Raw genomic sequence first — 21,840 nt, 5'->3', positions numbered from 1 at the left:
CTTCAGAGGTAGCCCCCTCCCCAAATGGCAATGAGCAGGGGAGAGGCCCACCCCCTTCCCTCTCGATCCGCACCTGAGCAGGGTTAGAAAGCGTCCTTTTGAGCATAAAGGGTTTATTTTGAACATGTGAAGTACCCAAACTGCTGTACTTACTGGTTACGGTGACTTAAGATACAAAAGTTTACCGGACACGACAATCATTCTCAAAGGATTTTTGGAATGTAACATCTGTATAATATTGTATCCTAACCAAAAAAGCAGCCCAGTAGGGCTGTCATGCGTAAATACCAGTTAACTGCAGTACCCGCCGCCATCGCACTGCGCTATATTCATGTTCCTGTGTAAGTGAATCCCTGAGCTTTTGCTCATCACTCAGTTTAGCTCTGCCTTCGTGGACCCCAACTCTAAATTAAAACACTTCTCTCTCACCACCGCTAATTGACTTCTATTTTATTTCTTGGGTGCCAAGATACTGGGTAGGGGTGGTGCTGCAACAAACCACAATTTGTCTGCAAAGATGGAAAGCTTGCGGTAAGCACCATGCAATATCTCTTTTTGAGTCTGTGTGGTTCTGATAAGAACCGGAGAGGCTCAACGTTTCGGACAGTGTGCTCTGTCCGTCGTCAGGAGACTGAAGAGATGCCGACAGGGAGTGGGGCTTATATGCTGGTTGGAGGTATTTGTCTGCACTTACTTAATGAGTCACTCGTGGTAATGGTCGCACTAAACTTTGAAAGTTAATAGGGATAGATAGCTGTTCACCATCCATCTTGAGCAGGAGCACCCCCTCGTCGGTTGAAAAAAGCTATGCTGGTCTGGAGTATTCATTTCGTTGGTAGCAGCACCACTGTAAAGCGTGCATTTCAATCGTTTGTGAACCAGCTAAGTGCAGTTCCTACCAAAGGAGCCTCCGTTTCAAGGAAAATTGTGATGCGCTCTTGGTCCAGCTCGGGGTTCATGACGCAATTACAACAACACCGTGGACTGTCGTTTGGGATTTCGTCCAGGGGCCGATCCAGGGGCCAACGGGGCCATGCCCCCCCCCGTGCAAGTTCGTTTTTGTAATATAATGAGAAAGGCAGTCTATGCTGACTTTCCAAATGAATTTAATAATAATCGAGTGAGTTACCATCTCATGCTCAGACGTTTTCCGGGTGCCACTTCACAGCTGAACGCACTGGTACTTGTACTAAGTTATTGTGTCTTTGGCCCAATTGCGCTGAAGTCATTGTTGATTGTTAACATTCGCCCAGGCGCAACTTTGCCCCTGTTGAAAAATACATGTCGGGATACCACCTAAAGATATATCACCTGAAGAGTAAAGGTTGATGACTGTGAATTAATCATTATTTCTAGCAAAGAAAGACTATAACCAACATATCTAGACAGTAAAATGACTCAAGTAAATCCTCATTCTACCCTGGGCAAATTCGAGTTCCTCCCCCTTGAGGCTGTATTGAATACGAGAATCTGTGAAGATTATTTTCTTGATATTGCCTGTGACAGTCCATTCCTCTGGGTTTCACTTCGTGGTTCTCCAAAAGTACACTTGCTGGCTGTGTGACCCCCGAATGTACTTTTGGGGATCCCCGTCGCGCGGGTGCAGGGCGGGTAGGCGGCATCGGTTGATGGAGACAGTCGACGGTACTAGACACGGCGCCGACCAACACAGGTGAGTCCATCCAGAACTAAATGGTCGCTGAGAATGAATAGATTCGGCCAAACGCCTCTTGTGACCAAGGACAATTGATATAATATGGATAAACTTCTCTTTATTTAAAATAATTCGTGACGCAAAAAGCGTTAAACTTGGTTGTAATTCTACGGTCGGCAGTCGATTAACAATAGGCCTCATACACCTGTATAATACACTCGACTCCTTAGCGTGTTCTACCATTTCATGCTGGTAATACGGCATATGATACACTACTGTGAGAATTTTCAAAATGAATCCTTGACTCCAAAATAGGCGGTGTTCCGATGAACTTTGGTAAGTGGAGAAACTTTTTGGACTTCAATGACACCAAGAGTTGTCGTAAGACGTGGTACCTTTGAAATACTGTGAATGCAAAATGTGTGAAGAGAGTACATCAAGTTTAGGTGCTGTAGTTTGTTTTCCCTAGTATTGTATCAATTCTGTGAAAAGTACAATGAGAACTCATTTGTTATTGACACCGCACCCCGAAAGAAAGAAGAAAAAAATCTTGGACAACGACTGGGCATTTGTCAATCAATATGTTTTCACTCAGGAATTCCCTGTAAAGAATGCTGTGGGTATACCTACTGTCGTTCAGACTGTTAGCAAATAAAGACTCATGGCAAGAGTAAACCTTGTTTTTTTATCCCAGAAGTTCGAGTACGTTCATGAAATTGTGCCGATGTGTAAGGTCACATGCTAGTCCATATTAGAGACGGGGTCTTCAACATGAAAATCAAAGTAATCACATTATGGTTTAGCCAATAAAGTACAGTGACTCGTTTTTGGTTCCGGTATGTCGAACGCTCAGAACGCATGACAGAAAACAAGCTGCACTATCTCAACTACAAATGTTTGTTTCATGGAGGGTATAGGTTGGTGATAATGGTGGCCCTAAGAGGTAGCGATGTGTTGGGTCTCCAAAAAGTGCAACTCGGGTTCACTGTACTTTATTTGGGTTTGACGTGAGTCGCATTGCCATGGAACGTACAGTGTATGTAGGCCGGACGGGCTGCTGGCGCGTGGTAGGCCCAACTTGAAGTGAATTAACCCAGACATGTTCACCAATTTGCAGGCATTAAGGGTCATAAACCACCACATGGTGTCCCGACATCGTGCCCTCTCTTCTATAAAGAGAACATATAGGCCCCTAATAACATTCTCGAAGACTGTTCCTTTTCAAAAGTGAAAATTTCAATCAAACAAGGTACGTGTAAAGTTTAATAGTCATTACAGGATTTTGAAAAAAAAACGAATACAATTATTATTATACTTCATATAGGTTATCAATTGCACAAAAGTTATCATCAGAAATGAACTTTAAATGCCTGTATAATTTATAAACAAAGAGGCAATGCATCTGTGTTAATAAGTTTAGTAGCTGAAATCTTTGTTTCTGGTTTTAATGATGAAAAATCGTTTTTTATGAAGTTTCATGCGCGCTGCCAAAAATGGGGAAGCAACTTAATGCAGTAATTTTATGATTGAAAACGAGAGTTGTATTTTCAATGATAAGTTTTGAAAAAGCTGTGTTTTTGCGCCTGCCCCCGATGTGAACTTAGAAGAGAGTAATAGCAAATGAATCATAAAAATGCGTTTAACGTACGAAAATCAAATGGTGACTGCTGAATGTTACTGTGTCCGCGATTTATATGAAAAGGAAAATTAAATGATATTTTTCAAACTCTTTCGCCATGGGCAGTGGCGTAACTGGGGTACATTTTGCAGGGGGAACTAGGGGAAGGGTTCATTTTCTTGAGGGGGGCCACTCAGAGGGTTTTGTCACAGTTGAAAACACTGACCGTAAGTAGATTTTGTCTTTCAATTTCTGAGCGGCAGAATTATGACCTTTTTCAGTTTTCGTTTGTTCCTTGTTTATTTTCTGGGCGTGGTGTTTTGTTTTCTTCTGCTTAGTTTTTGATTCGGACATGGCTGAAAGACTCTAGCACTCCGACCGAATCTGGCACGAGTCCACTCCACTCCAAAATGACTGTTTCGTAAATAAACTCAGCACCGTTTCAACGTAAAATAAGCCAGTCAATGGAACATCATAAAAATGTACCCCCGTATCGTTTCCAACCTGAGGAATTCTTTCAAAACATTCATATGATAAGAAACTTAACCCACGTCACAGTATGCTAATATTTAGCAGTAAATTTCCACTTTTGATATTTTAATGTAGTTTTCAATGCCTTGTAATGCATTTGAAGTTTTGGGGGGATATAACGCTATGTCAAGAATAGTTTTGTGGAACAATAAACATTTGGAAATATCAGTTCTTTTCTTTGATTACTGATTGTACATGGGACCAAATTTCTACATTGTGTGTACCTAAGACATATGCCAGTTTAGTATTCAGGCCATTATTTCAGGTTTGAGAACACTTTGGTACATTGAAGAACTTAGCGCAGACTCAAATGTTTCAGACAAGACTCGAATTAAGACTCAGAAGGCTCTTGGATTCAGAAGTAGGCCTAGTGGATTCAACTACATCACAGCCTTCGGCTGCTTGCATGCAGCCTTCATCTTTACATGTTATTCAGTGAGCACTTGACCGACGAGTTCTTATCCGGTGTAGAATGCATTATTTTCCGCCTTCCAAGCGAGTAATCGAAAGGTATAAACCCACTGCCCAAGGACCAGGCGAACGGAGTCTGGTGGGGCTGATAGAGAAGCTAGCCCGGGTCCCATGGGACAGTAGCAGTCAGCAGGCCCCGTGGGTTCACCCTCCTATGCTGATTATCGTGAGCCTTGAGTGCAGTGCCGACTCTAAGTCCCAGTACCCCTTACAGAGTAGGCAAACATTTATACGGCGCTTTGCCTTTTCTTTTAACCGTTACAAAATTTGTCACTTTCGTTTGACTGACATCGGTGAAAACAACTCCGTAATGAAAGTTAAAGCACAAGTATATTAAGATTAGTGGACAAGTTTCCCAGCCTTTGAATAGCCCGTGTGTAGCCTTAGATATGCATCAACATGCACCTCTCTGCGTCCGATATCGTTTTCAATCGTTGTTTTGCCATTTTCAAGGGTATTTTGGTGTCTTGTTGCTTTTGTGCTAATAATGATTCAAATATTGATCAGCAAACTGAGGGGTCATTCTGACAATAACCTATATAACCTAAGTTTTGATCGTTTGCGATCACAGCTTTTTGTTTGGTGATTTATTGTGTGAGTACATGGCGTAAAGCCAATGAGAAACTCTTTCTCACAGGAGTTGTCAGTCGGCACTGGGTTCAGAATTTATCAAAAATCCCCCCCAACTCCTTAATTTAAGTCGTGTTGTCCCAGAATGGCATCTCAGCAACAGCGCCCTGAAGGGGTATCAAATAGTTTTTTTCTCGGTGTCTTCTCTCCTAAATATCCAACCGTCGGCTGGGTGAACAAATAGAGCAACCAGCTTCAGTAAACCGTTCGGAGAAGGATTTATCAGGTTAAAGTCGGCGAAGGCATTATAATAAAAAAGGGGGAAAAAAGATGAATTAGGCCTAGTGTGACCGAAATGTTAGCTTTCGAATCGTAGGCGGCTTCACGTTCGACACAGGTACACTATTCTTCTGCTGTCAAAAAAAAATGTTTGTTCACAGAAGACTTGTCTTCACTCCCAAACAAAGCCTAAATGCACGGTTTGCAAAAAGCTTGAATTTTTGTTCTAATGAAACCCACGATTTTTTACAAGGCCTCCACATTCTGTGTGTTGTCAATAGCATATTAATTATAAATTGGGCGTGCACCTGATTGATATAAATAGGAGAACATGCCACGCTTCTACTCTTTAGAATGGAGAGAGAGAAAACGTGAAGAGTTACAGTGTAACCTTCAGTGTGGATGCACACAGTGTCGTCGTAGTCTACACGCCAAGCGTTACCCCGTCACACGCTACCGGAATAACGCGCCCCACTAACACTTTGTACTAGCACTACAAGAAGAACTGACCTAGATATCCAACAGACTCACTCAGACAGGATTAGCTTGACAAAATCTTAATTCCAATTACAAGTTTTGCCCTTACCCAAGGTATATTCCTAAACACTGTACACCGGTACTCAGTGCTTGTCCGCGAGCCTGCAAAAAAATCACAAGCTCACTCGCGTGGGACTCGAACCCACGAGCTCCTGCTTACTAGTGCAGACGTCTTAACCACTCCACCACTGACCGAGCTCGTGGGGGGGGGGGAAGTTGGCTGGCCGGCCCTAGTCAGATGAAGCAGGGTCTACTGCAAAATAATTTCGAACACGCTAAATAATATTGAGTGCACGCAATGCGTTGTTTCCAAGAGCACGAAATATTGTATTTCGAGTGCACTAAATGATTTCAAGCGCACGAAATGAAGAACTCAGTTAATTCTGTGAACATTTTATGAGTTTGTTTCCATCATACGTCCCTTTAAGGGCTCCGTGATAAATCACCATATTGAGTACTTGTTCCCAGTTGCCGATCGTTATGTATTTGTTTCGCTTGGATCGTCCGCCCATGAAACAATTGCCTCTGAAAGGCTGCGTCGTCTCTATGGGATCAACAATGAAGAACAAATATTCAACACAATGAGAACAGGCTGTCGTCTGAGCTAGGGGAAAATCTATAATTTGCATGTCATTCAGAGTTCATTTTCACAGGTGAGCTCGTCATAATTTAGTGTGATTTCATTATTTGAATATGACGATGGTTTGCATCTTGCTGGGTACGAGTGAGTTTTGTAACCAGGGTGGCGTGAGTTCATTGTCAAGCACGCTGCGTTCCAGCCGTGTTGGCGCCTCACTATTGACTTTCCTATTGCTGAACTGAGGTCCATCGTACTCTCGTCTAGAATTTTACCCAGAGAACTTTCTAAGCGACCATGAACTTCCAAAGAACGAGTGATAAAAACCATGTCTGACTAAAGCCTTAAGATTTGACCCGTCTTCTGTACACATCCGGACCTTCACTTTATACGGAGTACAAACATGTTTGTTTGATGTACTCGGGCAAATGTTTAACTGTTTAAGAAACGAGTTTCGTTGAAGAAATATTTGAGTAAGCTGATCTGCTATGAAATCTTATTTCGACGTACTCTACATACTTTGGGTACAAACACAGCTGTTTTGAAGGTCAGGATTCGACTGCTGAACCAGTGTTGTACTCTCAAGGACAAAAAATTTTTTATTCCGTGCTCTATATATAAAAAACACCCTTCACATTTCAGGAGACAAATGGAAAAGTTTGCTTTAGCCCTGATGGACGACACGTCAAAGAAACTCCCTGTTGTGCCAGGGATGAGCGTACTTCCAACCAGGACCTTTTGAAGTTGTTTTGAAACGGTGTGGTGTTGGCGGACTGAAGACTGAAGAAAGGAAAACCTCCACGATTGAGGATATAATTATGTCACGCAATCGAAGTACACTCAAGCAATGTATGTGAGCTTAAGAATGTAACTGCATATTTGTCAAAAGCAAGTGCCCAAAGGGTGTATGGCTTGGCCCGTTTAGAACAACCTAACAGTGACTTTCAACGTAAGAAACAGATAAAGTGGGTCTCCATTGACAGTTGATGCTCACTCTATTTTGCTGTTGTAACCAGTCTAAGGACTCTTCACTCTCTACATGCACTCTGTACTATTTGCTTCCCAAGTATTTTTGTTTACTTGCACAATACAGTCATCACCCACAAGTTAATAATCAATACCCACATACAGTTTCGAAAACTTCCAACGAGGAGCATCTTTTATCGATCATATAAGCCGCCTGACCTTACGCACTATCGCCACTCTACATTGTTTTGATCCCATTTGCTTCATATGCCAATCGGTGTTTACTTTTTGTGATTCGCAATCCTGTCTGTAGTTAATTCCACCTTTTCCCTCGCTGTCCCATGGTCCCCGCCCTGTTTTTGTTGAAATACATTTACTGTATCACAAAGAAGAGATCGAAGCCCCGAATTTCGATTTACAACCGAAATCAAAAGATATTTTAAAAAGACAGTGTTTGCTCACTAGAAACATTCGTCACAAAATACGAAATGTCAGGTGTGTTACTAATTTGGATTTGGATGTTCGAAGTTCGGTTGGAAGTTGTGTAGACCAGACATGATACAAATGAAATTGTCTTTTAGCAATCATTGATCTATTTCTGTTCGTGCTGCAAATATAAAATGATGCGAGAACAGCCGTTTTAATATGCAATTTTATCTTTTGAATATTTGCTTGTTTGAATGATCTTTGGTTTTTAACCTGTTAATGTGTGTTTATGTATATTTTTATTTTTGTATGTGTGTCTTTGTGATATTTTGTCTAAATGCTTGTCTTTTGATTTGTCATGAGACTAAATGCCTGTGGGCAACAGGGATTAAGTTCACGTTTTCACTTTTTTGTCATCTTGTGTTTTGCTTATTTTTTTATGATGGTAAATAAATAATAATATTAACAAATAATAACAAAGATAATAACTACTAAAGTAAAGATTCTAAATTGATAGCAATGGCCTGATTATGGCAGCATTATCCATTGAATTATAAATTTTTAATGGATTTACACACGCTTAAAACAACCAGTCAAAATGTCGACTGATTTTCCGAGTTGTTCAAATTTGACTACGGAGTCAGTCAAACACCCACGGTTACGTTGGCAAATGATGCTTTCTGACAAGATTCGTATTTGATGCCTTTTAAAATTCAAAGAAATGACTGAAAAAATGTAGTCGGGGTCGATTAATTTTCAGTTGCACCAAGCTGACCCTGAAGAACTAGTCAAATTTTACTGAATTCTAGTCAAATTTGCCTGAACCTGTTCAGAGCAAAGTGTTACCCCCAAGTTACAACGTCAACTCTGGTTTACCTTGCTAGTGGATAGCTTTTTGTGTAGCGTTCGACCTCGTTCTTTTTTGGCGTTGTTTATTCATAAAGTTTGTACCCTATTTGTTTCTATATGTTGGAAATGAAACTGCATGCTTGGTAATCCACAATCCAAGCACCTTCTTTCTTGGGCACCCACCGTGGTCGCTTGTACTTTTTCAGGGAGTTGGACCTGTTCCGTAACTTTGGTCCAGGCTTAGTTGTGCACGCCCTACAACTTCGTTTCCTCTAGTTCCCCGTGAGGTTTGAAACGTCTGTGTGCTCCACTGTAGGGCGCGTGTGTCATGTCCGTTCAATTTCACCTTGTACTTTTTGCGTGATACCGGCCCCCTTCTTCGGTTGGCGAAACAAAAGATTTGTCTCAATACAAATCACTATTTTTGTGAGAGTATTTTTTCCCCCAGAAATGCAGGGTTATTCGAACCTAATGAAAAGTGGATAGAGATAAGAGAGGTCTAACCGAAAAGAGGACAAGATCTGGGGAAGAGCTTGATAAGACGCTGTCTTGAAAGGATTCGTAAGCCTATGGAACGTCAACAATTTTAATACGTAGGCATAAAAGGGGCACTTTAGCCTAAGTATATACATGAGTATTGTGTAAGAAACGCATACTTATTGGATGAACAGTGTGTCATGTCACTTTGTCTATGCACTGAACTTTGCTTTTGCCCTGGTCGCGGATTTTTTTCTTACTTCTTTTACGTCTTACCGTCCCCATGACAGCATAACAAACATTGATACCAAGTTCGACCGACATTTTAAGTTTGACCAATGGTCTGAACGGGCAAGTCACTCTTTGAGATAACCTGCAATTAGATTTTTCGAATGTACATTTTCTTGAATATCTTAATGAGCTTGTGTCTGCTGTTATGTTATTTTTAATTTTAAAAATCTAAGATCGGTGAGTTAACAAATAATACACTGGATTAAGGCTGTGCTTTCATCTTTGTCTCATCCCACCTCATATCTGTCCCTTGAGGTGATTTATCTATCCACATGTTATGAGCGCAGAGTTTGCAGAGAGCCAATATTATTGGGGCCCCTGGCCCGAACGCTGGCAAGTCGAACCATGGTCTAACTTTACTCGGTTAAAGTCTTCTTAGCTCTCTGATTAGCCAACTCGTAATCAACACAAGTCGCAGTCTGAGCTGAACCTTCACCGCTTTGTGGGTGAACCGATTAGGAAGGGAATGCAGCTGTACTTAACAGTCCGTGGAGGGAGGTCTGGATGTGATTTAATTGGCGGACAGCAGCTCCTTACAGCGTGCTCGGGGAGTTTGGCCAGATTTATTGTATCTTCTGAGAGAAACACGGGGTCCTTGCTTACCGTCTGAATGCCATATTTATTATGTAAGAATCAAATAAGACAAACAAATCTACTGCTACTGATTCTAGAGAAAAGGTTTCATCAACCCGCGTAGATGAAATGAATTTTATACAACAAAAAGGCGGAAAATGAATGGCAAAAAATTCTCTTTTCTTCTGGTCTGACGGGGTGCCACAATTATTCTTATAGTGTACCTTACCGAAGAAACGTCTGTAGTAAGTAAGGGCCAGTATGGTGGGCAATAGTACAGTTTGGGGTGCGTGATAGGCACAGGTTTGCAATAGTACATTTAGGGGTGAGTGTACTTTCTTTGGTGTTTGCACGGTTTGAGAGACGATATGAAGGCCACGTACTTGCCTGCTTGCCGTTACTGAACGACGCATGTGTACTCGGTCATATAATCACTGCACAGTTCCTGGAGTCGCTACCAACATGAGAAAGGTTTTGCGCACTTACTCACCCCAGGTGTATTAGCTTCCATGTGATTGGTAGTCTCTCTGGTTCATTTGCATAAGTGTTTGTTCCAGTAGACTATTAATGAACCAATCATGTGCAAGCACGGCAAGTCCTTGATGGTAACTGATAGTGATTGAAACTCAGGGTTAACGAGCAAGAGGTCTCCGAAAGTATAAAAACTGGTACAATTTTTGGAATAAACAGAAACCGTTTTTGTCAGAACCTGCAATTAATTCTTAGCGAGTACAGCTGTACATTTTACCCAAGGCAAGTTCCGTAGTTTACAAATTGGTAAGCAGCAGACATCTCAAAGTGCACTCTGCCTGCCAGTAACACGGTATTATCACAAACTTCGAATCACACGAGCGCAAATTCCCTCTTTCGTATAGTTTTGCCAAATAGCAGACATGGTGTTGGTTGATCTTGTCGTATTTTGGGTCGTTCTTCTTTCTGTTAACATTTTTTTAAGCTGGAGGGCAAGAAGCCGTTTAAACCTACCCCCCAGACCACCATCTATCCCTCTTCTTGGTAATTTCTATGTTTTCATGAGCAACCGGCCAATCTATAAGGTCTTCAAGGAGCTAGCAGATAAGTATGGAAGCATTTTCTCACTGAAGCTGCCCATGGGTCGCTTTGTGGTCCTGTCCGAGGTGGATGTCATACGGGAGGCCTTTCTGCATCGCTCGGAAGATTTCTCGGGCCGACCCTACATGTACTCTGTCAGCCTTATGACTCGCAATAATTGTGGCATAGCTTTCAGTGACTACAGTCCATCCTGGCGCATGCACAGACGAACGACAGCACTCGCAATCCGGAGGAACATGAAAGGGTACAACTGCATGCCGACCTCGGCTAAGATTCAAGAAGAAGTCGCACAATTGAATAAGTTACTGTCCAAGAAAGATGGCATGTACACTGACATCAGTACGGAGTTGAATCTGTCTGTCCTTAATGTCATTTGTGACATGACATTCGGACAGCGTTATGAAATCACGGACACAGATTATCAGCAGATGCTGGATTGCAACAGTAAGTTTTCAGCAGTCTTGGAGCCCGGAGATCCCATAGACATCATTCCAGCCCTCAAGGTAACCAACTTTTCTTGAATTTATAATTCCTGCTTATCCCTGTTTATTACCAGATTTCCCTCGTGCACTGGCAGATCCAAGATAGTTTACTGGGGGATTATTGTTCGCACATTTAATTCTTTGTTTTGCCTTTTACCGTACTTGCAAAATATGATAGATTTATAATAATGATAATAATAATAATAGATTTTCCAACCTTGAGACGTAGGCCCCTAAAAGGAAAAAAGCAATGAGCAGGAGGGGTTTGACCCTCCGCTCCTATGGCCTCATCTTATTGTTCAATTTGAACAGCTTCTTTTCTGGCGACACCAGTTTTTAATTTTACAATTACTTTGTATGTGAACGAGGTTGTTCGAGATGCACGGCAGAAAGTATGTCCATTGTTTCCCATGAGGCTTTATGTAGACGAGGCTTCGTGAGGATTCAAAAAAGGCACTGAAAGTTACTTCTCTTTATAGAAATTCTTAGAGGCTTGATTTCAAAGAATAACAGAACTTGAAAACATTTAGTTCGCCTGAAGTATTTCAAAATAACAATAAATACGGTACCATTTCAGAAACATCGTAAATTCAATATTTACCCCATTAATTGTGACCCCAAAATGAATGAAAAAGATCCTGCGTTTCCCCGCCCACAAAAAGAATCCCCTTTTCGGCCGTTGGCACCCCCAGGCTGATTGGATGAACTTCATCGCCAGAACGCTGACACATGCAATGTGCATGTTTCTGCACATTGCGCACAGTACACGCAGTCTAGCACGCTCGCAATAGACCACGTTGTATTTGAGTAGCTTGGCCCACAAGCAAACACTATCTCAATTCAAGGTAGAAATTAAAAGACACACTCCTACCGTTCATTGTGCGGTCACAATTAATGGGGTAAACATTGACCGTACGATTTTTTGAAATGGTGACGTATTTATTGTTATTTTGAAATACTTCACGTGAACTAAACGTTTCCAATTTCTGTTACCCTTTAAAATAGCAATACCATCGAACTTGGAATACATCTCTGACACAACACGACAGCATTGCATATAAAACTGTGGTATAACACATCTTAGTTACATAGTACATACATTAACCCAAAATGTTACTTTCAAAAGTTCAAAGAAATTAAGTATAACTTTTGCACTGGTTAGCCCAACAAGAGTGTAAAAGAAACCTTGTTAGCTAGCCCTGGAAATATTCAAAGCCTTTTGTAAATGCTATAAATATTATTTCATTGAATTTAACTTGAATGCAGATAGTGGAGGGAATATCATTCACTTCATAAGTGAAAAATACAACTTAAAAATCCCGATTTTGTAAGCTGCGTAATACGTCACAGGATACAGAATGGATGACAGCTGTAATTGTTCTCGTGTGTGAATAACGACAGGCTATCTGGGTTTGTATGGATAGCACAATTGATGTTAGTAAAAGGCGTACCGCTTCACAGAGTTGGACAATGCTCCATTCTTCACTACACTCAGTTCCTGACGATGTTAAAAGTGCAGTGGTATCTCACTCCATCAACGGTGTATTGACTACCAACAATGTCGATTGTGTTAGAGCAGCCTTGATATGTGTATTGTCCTCAAGAAGTTTGGGGAACTTAAGCAAGTCTACAACATGATGAATAGCATTTACATAATTTTAATTTTTCAATTAATTCTGAGCGACCTGTCAAGCTACTACCAAATTTAATGTCACCGCTTGTAGACAACACATGGAGCAGTGACTTTCATCTACATTTACACCCCTCTGTGTAGGTCTTAAAGGGCGTTCAACTGTTAGTGTTGTATTTAAATCAGTAAAACCTATTCAATCTGTAAAGTTTGTTTATTGATACGACAATATTCATGACCATTCCGTGATTCTGGATATTCCCATGCCACAAAGGACTTCATAATGTGTGCTTTACACTCAGACAAGTACTGTACATTATCTCAAACGACTACACGTGCTTTCATTGGGGTTATACACCGAGGAAAACGCCCCCTCTTGAACTTTACCCTTGACGTTTCACGACCAATATTGACTGTAACACCAAAATCTCTTCAAAACCCGGTCACACACTTGATTTCTGAAAAGTTGGCTGGCAGACAAGTGTGTAGGTCAACTTGTCGACTGGAGATAGTCAGCTATTCTAATAACTTTGCCCTTAAAGTTTGCCTACACTGCTTTCGAGGCAATGCCAAATAAAAGGAGATCTTACTTGGGTTTTTCATTAGTGGGTGTTTATTAAAGGCGAGTCAAACGGTGGCATTTATTGAGTAAACTTTGTGTCAGTGCTAAAATTCCGCCATATGAAAATTATTTACCGTGGAAAACCCACACAAGTAACTCCACTGTCAGTACAAACTTGATTGTCATCACCCACTGAGCGAAAAACAGAACATAAAATAACGACGGAACCAAAAGCACTTTAAACATTTAATACATGTAAAACATTAATACTTTACAATACATTTACCCATATGCGATTGTTTCAGAATAAAAAGCACTTTTGGGGTTATTTGAAGCATCGAGGAAAGGCCTTAGGCCTTCAGGCTGCTGTCGTAAGTTCAATGGCAAAAACGATTTGTTGGAAATGGTGAATTGTTATGGATATTTCTTCATGGACAAGCTTTTGCTCATTCGTTTCTTTTATTTGTATTGCAAATTTATGCAAAAGATTAACCGCATGGTCTATTGTCAAAGAATAATTGTTGTCATTTCCATGCAACTTCCTCTCAGGTTCTTGCAGTACATTATCTAAGAGATCTTTTACTGGAAAAGATTATGTTTGATTACGAGGGCTAGACTACAAATCATATTCTTTTATACATTTGCCGTCTATATTGTTTGTATCAAGTTCAACGCCATTCATCTCAGTGATGGCCTCAATCTGAATATTCGCTACAGTGAAGAATAACCTTCACATCAAAAGGAACATTTAAGATAAACCTCGACCCACATAACAACAATCTGGGCTAAAAAGCATGATCGCAGGCAAAGCCATCCGAAGGCCGGCTGTTTTTGTGATTGTGTAAAGACAGGTGGAGCTAATCTCTTTACAGGGCTTGAGGTTCAACTAGGGTATAGTTAAGGACTGTTGCATGTATACCTAGATAAGACAAGCCATCGAATATCACAGACAGGTTAAACCACGCTCTTGTAGAAGTCTCAGTAAAGCTGAAAATATGGCCCAAGTAATATAGACATAATTGATCTCGGACTGTTTTAACAATTCCTTATCCACTTAACAAGTCTAAGAAAACATAAACTTGTTCAAAATCTTCTTGGACACTTGGAGCAAATGAATGGTCAAATTTAACTAGATAAGATTCGACATAAAACGGGAAAATGAAGCCAAGACTTTTGCCTCTGGTTGAAACCTATGACTAAGACTTGAATCCAAGTTTCACACAGAGGAATTTCTTTTGGATAACAGATTGTCATGCTTTCTGTTTGTACCTTTTCTCAGTTTGACAAGCTTGAGACATTCCTGTCTGTTTATTAAGGGGAACTGTGAAATCTGTGTTGGTAAATCCAAGAATTAATATATATAACCTTTTAAATTACCTTTTATGAGGGAGAGTTTGTTTTGCTTTGTTTTTGTCTGTTTTTAATTACATGTAATATTAAATCTTCTTCTGCTTTTTCCTCTTCTTATTCTTATTATTACGCTTATCGAATGACAGATATTTCCAAGCAAGAAACTCCGAATCGTCCAAGAGATCATCAAGACACGTGACTCCATCCTGCAAAAAAAATACGACGAACACTTCCGTACCTTCGACTCCAACAACATCCGGGACTTGACCGACGCCTTCATAGACACCATGCTTGAAAGCAAAAATGACGATTGCGAAAGCGTACTCACCGAAGATCACGTTGTCATGGCAATGTGGGAGCTCTTTGTTGGAGGCTACGAAGCCACGTACAAATCATTGATGTGGGCAATAATCTACATTTTAAACAATCCAGAGGTGATGATAATACAGTTTTGTTGTTAACATTTCCATCTTTTTTGGCTTCAAATTCTTTACAAATGATACCACCCACAAACTCTACGGTGAATGAACTGATTTTGGGAGCTTAATGTTGGTGTGGTTGGTGTGGTCCTCTAATAACACCGGGGGTATTAAATTTAACACCCGAACTTTTTGCAGTGCATGCTCAGTAGCACATTTTAATAAGAACAATTATCAGTTATAGGTAAGGCCAGGTTAAGGTCTAGAATATTTTGGATGCAGATATAATTACTGCGACATGTGCAAATCTTGCGTTTTATTGTACGCCTGATGAATTAATTCTGACATCCCAAATGTAAAATAAAACACCTGTCGTCTTAACTCTTCCTTTGTCGAAATTTCCTTAATAAGGTGCAAGATCAGATTCAACATGAATTAGATGAGAAGATTGGGACACGCTTGCCTGTTTGGGATGACCGTCATGAGCTTCCGTACCTGGAGGCGACCGTATTGGAGACATTACGTTGCAGTTCTTTCTCTTCGATGAATGGACCAAGGAGGACAAGATGTGATACCAAGTAGGTCCAAACACATTTAGCCAAATATGCACTGGCATATCGTGAAATCACATTAGCCTTTCGACATGGTGTAATATTTACTGAATCGAATACCCAGACGTTACAGATTAGACACGAAAAGCGTAGGGCAAGCTTTGTCATCGTCTTGAACTAAATAGGTCTTCCTGCAAAGGACATGGATGAAAAGTGGACTTGGAATAATTGAACATCTCTCTTTGTAAAACGATTTCTACTACCGTGCAAATGCTACCAACATACTCTCTATTCTCTACTAAGTTAATGTCGTCCTTGTCTTTGACAGGGTGCAAGGATATGACATACCCAAGGACTCAACAGTCTTTTGTAACCTGTGGTGGGTTCATCACAATCCTAAATATTGGAAGCATCCAATGAGCTTTCGGCCAGGTGAGTCTAAGATGATGATAGCACTTTTGGCAATAGTTTCATTCGCGATTCCTACCGCTTTCCGTTCTTCATCAAAACTGTGAACTGGCCTCATAATTGTAACAAACAGTTGGAAAAGGGCAGGTAACGTTAAATGACTCGCTTACAACCACTGTCACGTGTGAAGATAACAAACACACACATAACAAACACAAAAGAGGTAATCCACATGGCGTCTCCGCAAATCTCCTACCGATTGTAGATCCACCATGCAAACCTTCAAGCATTATGACTTCCCCTTATGGAGAGTAGATCTCATCCACAGTCAAGAGGTATGAGCGCCTCTCCATCAGGCATTCAAGATTCATCTACAATTTGACCTTCCTTAAGCGCTGCCGTGATTCCAACATCGTGCCACTCGGCCTTCGTCTCCGCGATCCTGTCCCCAATAACAAGTCGCAATGAAGCAAGCACTCAAGTTGGAATCCAGCAGTCTCCTGACGACGGACAGAGCTCTCACTGTCCAAAACGTAGAGTACGGGATCTTTTCAGAGTCACACATACAAAAACGATACTCCACATGGTGTCTCCACAAACCTCCTACCCAAACACAAATCTCTATTCTAGCCCCCCGACTACAATTTATTTGTGCCTTTCGGTCACACTAAAATCTTGCCATGCAAAATGGAGGTAAGCAACATGGGCGAAGCAAGGGGCGCTTCCCACGAAATAAAATGCGAAAGGGATGAGTTACAAGATTGAAGGGGGTGAAAATCAAGAAAGTGACCCTCTTTCACCCTTCAGTTCGTTGCTAATAAACGCCTTGCCCCTCCCTCCCCTGGAAATATGCTTGCGACACTCATGGTTAGTATCGTCCTTTTGAATAAACATTTATCAGCAAGAAAGGCAAATTATGTCAACTGCCAACCATTAAACCCAACGTCTAAGTCGTCGTTGTTTTCGAGGTTTTTTTTTTAATCGTGAAAGACTTTTTTCAAAGATTTCTCAGCAATAATATCATGACCATTACATAATGTTTATCACAGCAGTTGCAAGTATCTTACATTAATTTGATAGCTGTTTCTCAACCTAATCACCTGCCAAATGTGACACTTCATCATTCATTTTTCTTCCTCCCTTCCCAGAGCGCTTCCTAGATAAGGATGGCAAAGTTTTCACTCCTAAGAGTTTCATGGCATTTTCCATCGGCCGCCGAGCTTGCCTTGGGGAGAACCTGGCTAAGATGGAGCTGTTCATGTTCCTGGGGGGCATCCTGCAGCGCTTCCAGCTGAAGACACCCGCTGGGGAGAAACTCCCCGACACGGAGCCCATGCCAGACATGATGAGATCACCAAACCTCTTCAAAGTTCAGATTACTAGCCGTTGAAGAACTCGCAATACTAAAGACGGCTATTGGATGCGATAATAAAGGAACGTTTTAAACATTTTTTAAAAATTACACGGAATAGTCATTTGGTGAATTAATCAGTAGATTTAATTTTCAAGGCGAAATTATGCCTGCAGAGGTCAAAATGATCAAACACAGAAGGCAGCGATATAAGAAATGGTGAAAAGATGATAATGGTTAATCTTATCAGTCCATTTAATGATGATTATAAGTAAAGGATGGGAGTAAAACTGATGTGAAGAGGATGCATGAAAGGATTTTTACAGAGATCCTCTAGGACAAGGATCCATTTGTTGGAAACTTTCCATGCAGTATGCCTCTCTAACAAAAGTTAATTAATCTTAATGTCTTTGGAGGCAACTTGCCTGCTACAGAAAAATTCAACACTTAATATAAATATTTTGTACATAAAAGTCATCACAATGTATATGGTTTTTAATTTACTTAATTTTTCTGCCGAAAGAACAATTATTTTGGTATGTATGGTTTGGCTTATTTTGTACATACAAAGAGATATGATACTAACTGTAGCAATGTATGTCTTGTTGAGATTTTCTGGAACACATGCATTTTGATTTAAATTGCTGAATTTCTTTGCAGTAGTATTCAACAGAGAATCTATTTTTAATCACTCAGTATTGCCTGGTTATCCCTGATGCTTCTTTTGTCATTGGTTAGAGTTAAGACGTTTCGTGAAATATGAGGCAAACTAAGTGGAATTCAGGATATAAATGCAAGAGTGAAAACTCCCCCCACAAAAAAATAAACAAACAAACACACTGTGAGCCTCGTATAAAACCATCCAAAAGAGTAGGAATGAAACTAAAGAAGGAGTGAAATCCAATCCAAACTAAGTGAAAAAAGTGAAAACCACTCTCAAAAGAATGAACATTTCAAAGGAGTGAAATTGCCACTCTGCCAAGGAGCCATATGAAGGAAAACTCATAAAAGAGTTGTCGTTTATGCTCCTGTTCTGAGTAAGTTTCACTCTTCTGGAGTGGTTTTTTCTCTTTTGAAAGAGGCTTTCAGTCTTGTTGAGTGGATTTAAAGGGACTCCTTCTTTTTGAGAGTAAGAATTAACTCTTTTGTCTTTAGGGAGATAAAACTATCTATTACTTTCATGAGTATCAAACGGTCAATCAAAAAAGATGGTGAAATAGCAATATATGTTCCAGGTTCCTGGAATAACATTACGTTCATCAAAACTGGATCTTTTCTAGATGTCAGCCGATATGTCGTCGTTATTTCAGAATGTACCCTCTTGTCACTAGAGCTAAGGAGGCTCTAAGAATCTTCAGCGCTAAGAAGCTCCATAAGAATTTTCACAGGTGAAGGCTTTGATGCCATCTGATTATTTTCATCGATGGGAGTATTATGTACCGGTATAGGGCCTACTGTCAGTATAAAGACTCAGGTTTCCACTAAGCACTTACAAGGCATCGGAACAAAATGATTTTCCTTGCCTATGATATTCCTTTGAGAACTTTTGGTACTGAGTCACATAACAAACGGAATATATATGGAAACTTAATGAGGACACAACCAAGAACCATTCATACAATGGAAATACCTTTTAATTGTTTCCTGTGTACTTTTCTGCCGTATTCGTGACTTTGTAGGCACCCAAATTTTTATAGATGCTGAAAAAATGCTTACATACAAGGTTTGGAGGAAATTAGAACAAGGCTGAACCGTTGAGGGCACATGATGAATTGATATTTTTTCTTTAAATTTGTTGACTGCATTTCTGTATTACTTTGAGTTCGTTTTCTGTACACGTGCACTAGTTTATTTTAAAAGTTTTTCTTTAATAACTACTTTTTACATAAATCTAAACTTCAAAGATAGACACCAAAAGTGATTCGTAACACAAATGAAGTTACTTGTTGTGAATTTATGTTTCTGTTATGTGGCTGTTTTGACTGTTTTGAGATAGTAACACTTTTTGACACATGTCAAGCATTTTATATTGAAATGTCATGCCCTTCCCTGAGAAATATTGAACAGGACTTTGCCAGAACTAGCACTTGACGAATATTGAACTGGCACTTGGACCCAAGAATAGAAAATTTCAAATTTGTTGTACTTAACTGCATTAAACTTTGGAAAGCAACATAATAAGGAATAGAGCAATATTAGGACGAAAAATTTATTTTTTCATTTCAGTCTTATTTCCGAATTAGAAGTATCTGATAAAGAAAATTCTTATCGTGTATTTAATCTTTCTGAGATCATTTCAGAAATGTCTACATGCATCCATAAATAGCTTGTTAAATGCTTAACCATATGTAATACTAATTTGTAGTTTTTTAAACGGTCGAGCTATGATGTTCACGTGTGATACATACTACCAATGTATTTTATGAGCACGAAAAGCTTCTTGGAGACTCACATGTGGCCTTTCACAACATCGGATCCTTCCGTCTCCCCTGAGGTACTCAGGGGAGACGGAAGGGTATTGTACGACAAGTGCCCCCTACGTTCAACCTCTTCTCATTCAGTACTGTGCAGCGATGGCGTGCACATCCTTTGTTTCTTAACTGCGTTGAATATGGACCACGATCCACGAACAGCCGGCAATAATTTTTATTGATAATTTATTAATTTCAAATGCGACTCGGAGTGTTTAAACCCATATGACATATTTCTTATATGGGACTTGTATCAGAAAAGTTAATTTTTCGAGAGGAAAATTTTCCTCGGTGAGAGATATTTTGTTTACCTGCCTTTCCTTTTTGACCGTACCGTGCCATCTCGCCAACGCGTTGCCGGCACACGCGTTTGTGTGCGACGGTGGGTTGTGCGTGCAGCCATCCATATGCGCTGTAAGTTTTGATCGCTATGAAGAATTTTTTGACTATGCGCGTACCAAACTCAATGGACAAAATCCGAATAGGGCGCATCACTCGTTTTTTATAACGTTGTGGAAAAAGGGTCGTGTTGAACGGAAGAATTTCCTTTAAACGACTGCAGTCGGGAGGTGAAGTCTTTAAACATACATTTCAGGAAAAAAATCAATGATGAAGGTGGGAGTTTTAAAAATTAATTCGTTGTTATGCATGGAATTTAGGGGTGTTTACTAATTTGAGGAGACCACAGCGCAGCGTGTGCATTATAAACGTGTTCGCATGCAGGATCCATCGCTGAATTGAGAAGCTGAAAACGGAATCCTTTTCTAGAATCTCCATGAAACAAAATGCTGGTGTACACATATAAAAAGGAACAAGTTCTTCAACAATCCTTGTATATAATGGAAACGCTGGAGATTAGAACTTTAAATGGAATAATTCCTTATGAACACCCCTCCTTTAACGAATGGAATAGGCTTACAGACCGTTGTGCGCTCATCACGCGCAACCCCCCCCCGTAAGCTTACCTTTCCGGCGAGTACCTGTTCACCTTCTGGTACCCACGTAATGTTCAGGGAGTCCTCTGTGCGTACCGCATCCCAAATAGTCTCAATCTCTATAAATTTCTCAAATTTACAGGAACACTCTTTATTTCCTGTGGAGCCTCGAACTAGATCCCACCCTGTTTGAGGCAAAGGTGCAGTCCCAAACTGAATGACTGTGAATTTCCCGAGATGGGGCTGACTTTTTTAAGTATAGCTGTGATGAATTTTTTCTGAATCTTTGTACTCTTTTTCAATGTGTGAAAACTCTTTTACATTTATATTGGGTTCAGTGCATTAAAAGGTGCACTATTTATAACTTTTAAAATCATCCATGCTTTCCAAGACAACTGAGAGCGCTGTTGCCGTTTCATCTGAGGAAGACATAATTCGGTGCATAGATTTTTCTGTTCCAATCATCAACCCAGAATTAATTAAATTACTTACTGAAAATATTTCTGAGAATGGGACTGATGCTTGCTTATTAGTATGCACATAATCAACAAGGAGTCAGCAAAAAAAACAAAATTTTATCCAGGACAATCTACAAAAATGTAAAACTTTTTGTGTACAAACCAATGAAACATTGAGACTTTCTTCCCAGGATGACATCACAGTTTTGCACACGAGTATGGAAATACTCGTAAGCAAAACCAAATAAGTAGTTAAATAACCTTTGAAATTGTAAAACTATTAGAAAGTTGAAAATAAGATTAAGACACAAAGGTATACATGTATTTGGAAGG

At 40.2% G+C, this 21,840-nt stretch overlaps 1 protein-coding gene across 3 annotated transcripts; it reads left to right on the top strand.

The window, feature by feature from the left end:
* Positions 1 to 1,312: 1,312 nt before the first annotated feature.
* On the top strand, positions 1,313 to 19,985 carry LOC110982747 (steroid 17-alpha-hydroxylase/17,20 lyase-like). Of its 3 annotated transcripts, none has more exons than XM_022241385.2 (6): positions 1,313 to 1,672; positions 10,775 to 11,393; positions 15,061 to 15,348; positions 15,745 to 15,911; positions 16,213 to 16,316; positions 17,441 to 19,985. In XM_022241385.2, the coding sequence occupies exons 1-6, from the start codon at positions 1,572 to 1,574 to the stop codon at positions 17,680 to 17,682; spliced, it is 1,521 nt and encodes a 506-aa protein (XP_022097077.2). In that variant the 5' UTR covers positions 1,313 to 1,571; the 3' UTR covers positions 17,683 to 19,985. The 3 variants fall into 3 exon arrangements, with proteins under 3 accessions (XP_022097077.2, XP_087004848.1, XP_087004849.1); XM_087148722.1 differs by having other exon boundaries at positions 1,314 to 1,672; positions 6,880 to 11,393; XM_087148723.1 differs by lacking the exon at positions 1,313 to 1,672 and adding an exon at positions 1,691 to 1,990 and having other exon boundaries at positions 6,880 to 11,393.
* The last annotated feature ends 1,855 nt before the right edge of the window (positions 19,986 to 21,840 follow it).

This window comes from Acanthaster planci, linkage group LG18 (genome assembly GCF_054643075.1).
Source record: "Acanthaster planci isolate LZ-2023a linkage group LG18, COTS_SCS, whole genome shotgun sequence".
Classification (NCBI taxonomy): domain Eukaryota; kingdom Metazoa; phylum Echinodermata; class Asteroidea; order Valvatida; family Acanthasteridae; genus Acanthaster; species Acanthaster planci.
The sequence above is the reverse complement of the archived record's forward strand: the minus strand, read 5'-3'. Positions and strand labels throughout refer to the sequence as shown.

Coding starts and splice junctions, on each gene's coding strand:
- LOC110982747 (XM_022241385.2), top strand. CDS start 1,572: ATGTACTTTTGGGGATCCCCGTCGCGCGGGTGCAGGGCGGGTAGGCGG. Junction 1,673..10,774: donor CACGGCGCCGACCAACACAG/GTGAGTCCATCC, acceptor CATTTTTTTAAG/CTGGAGGGCAAGAAGCCGTT. Junction 16,317..17,440: donor TCCAATGAGCTTTCGGCCAG/GTGAGTCTAAGA, acceptor CTCCCTTCCCAG/AGCGCTTCCTAGATAAGGAT.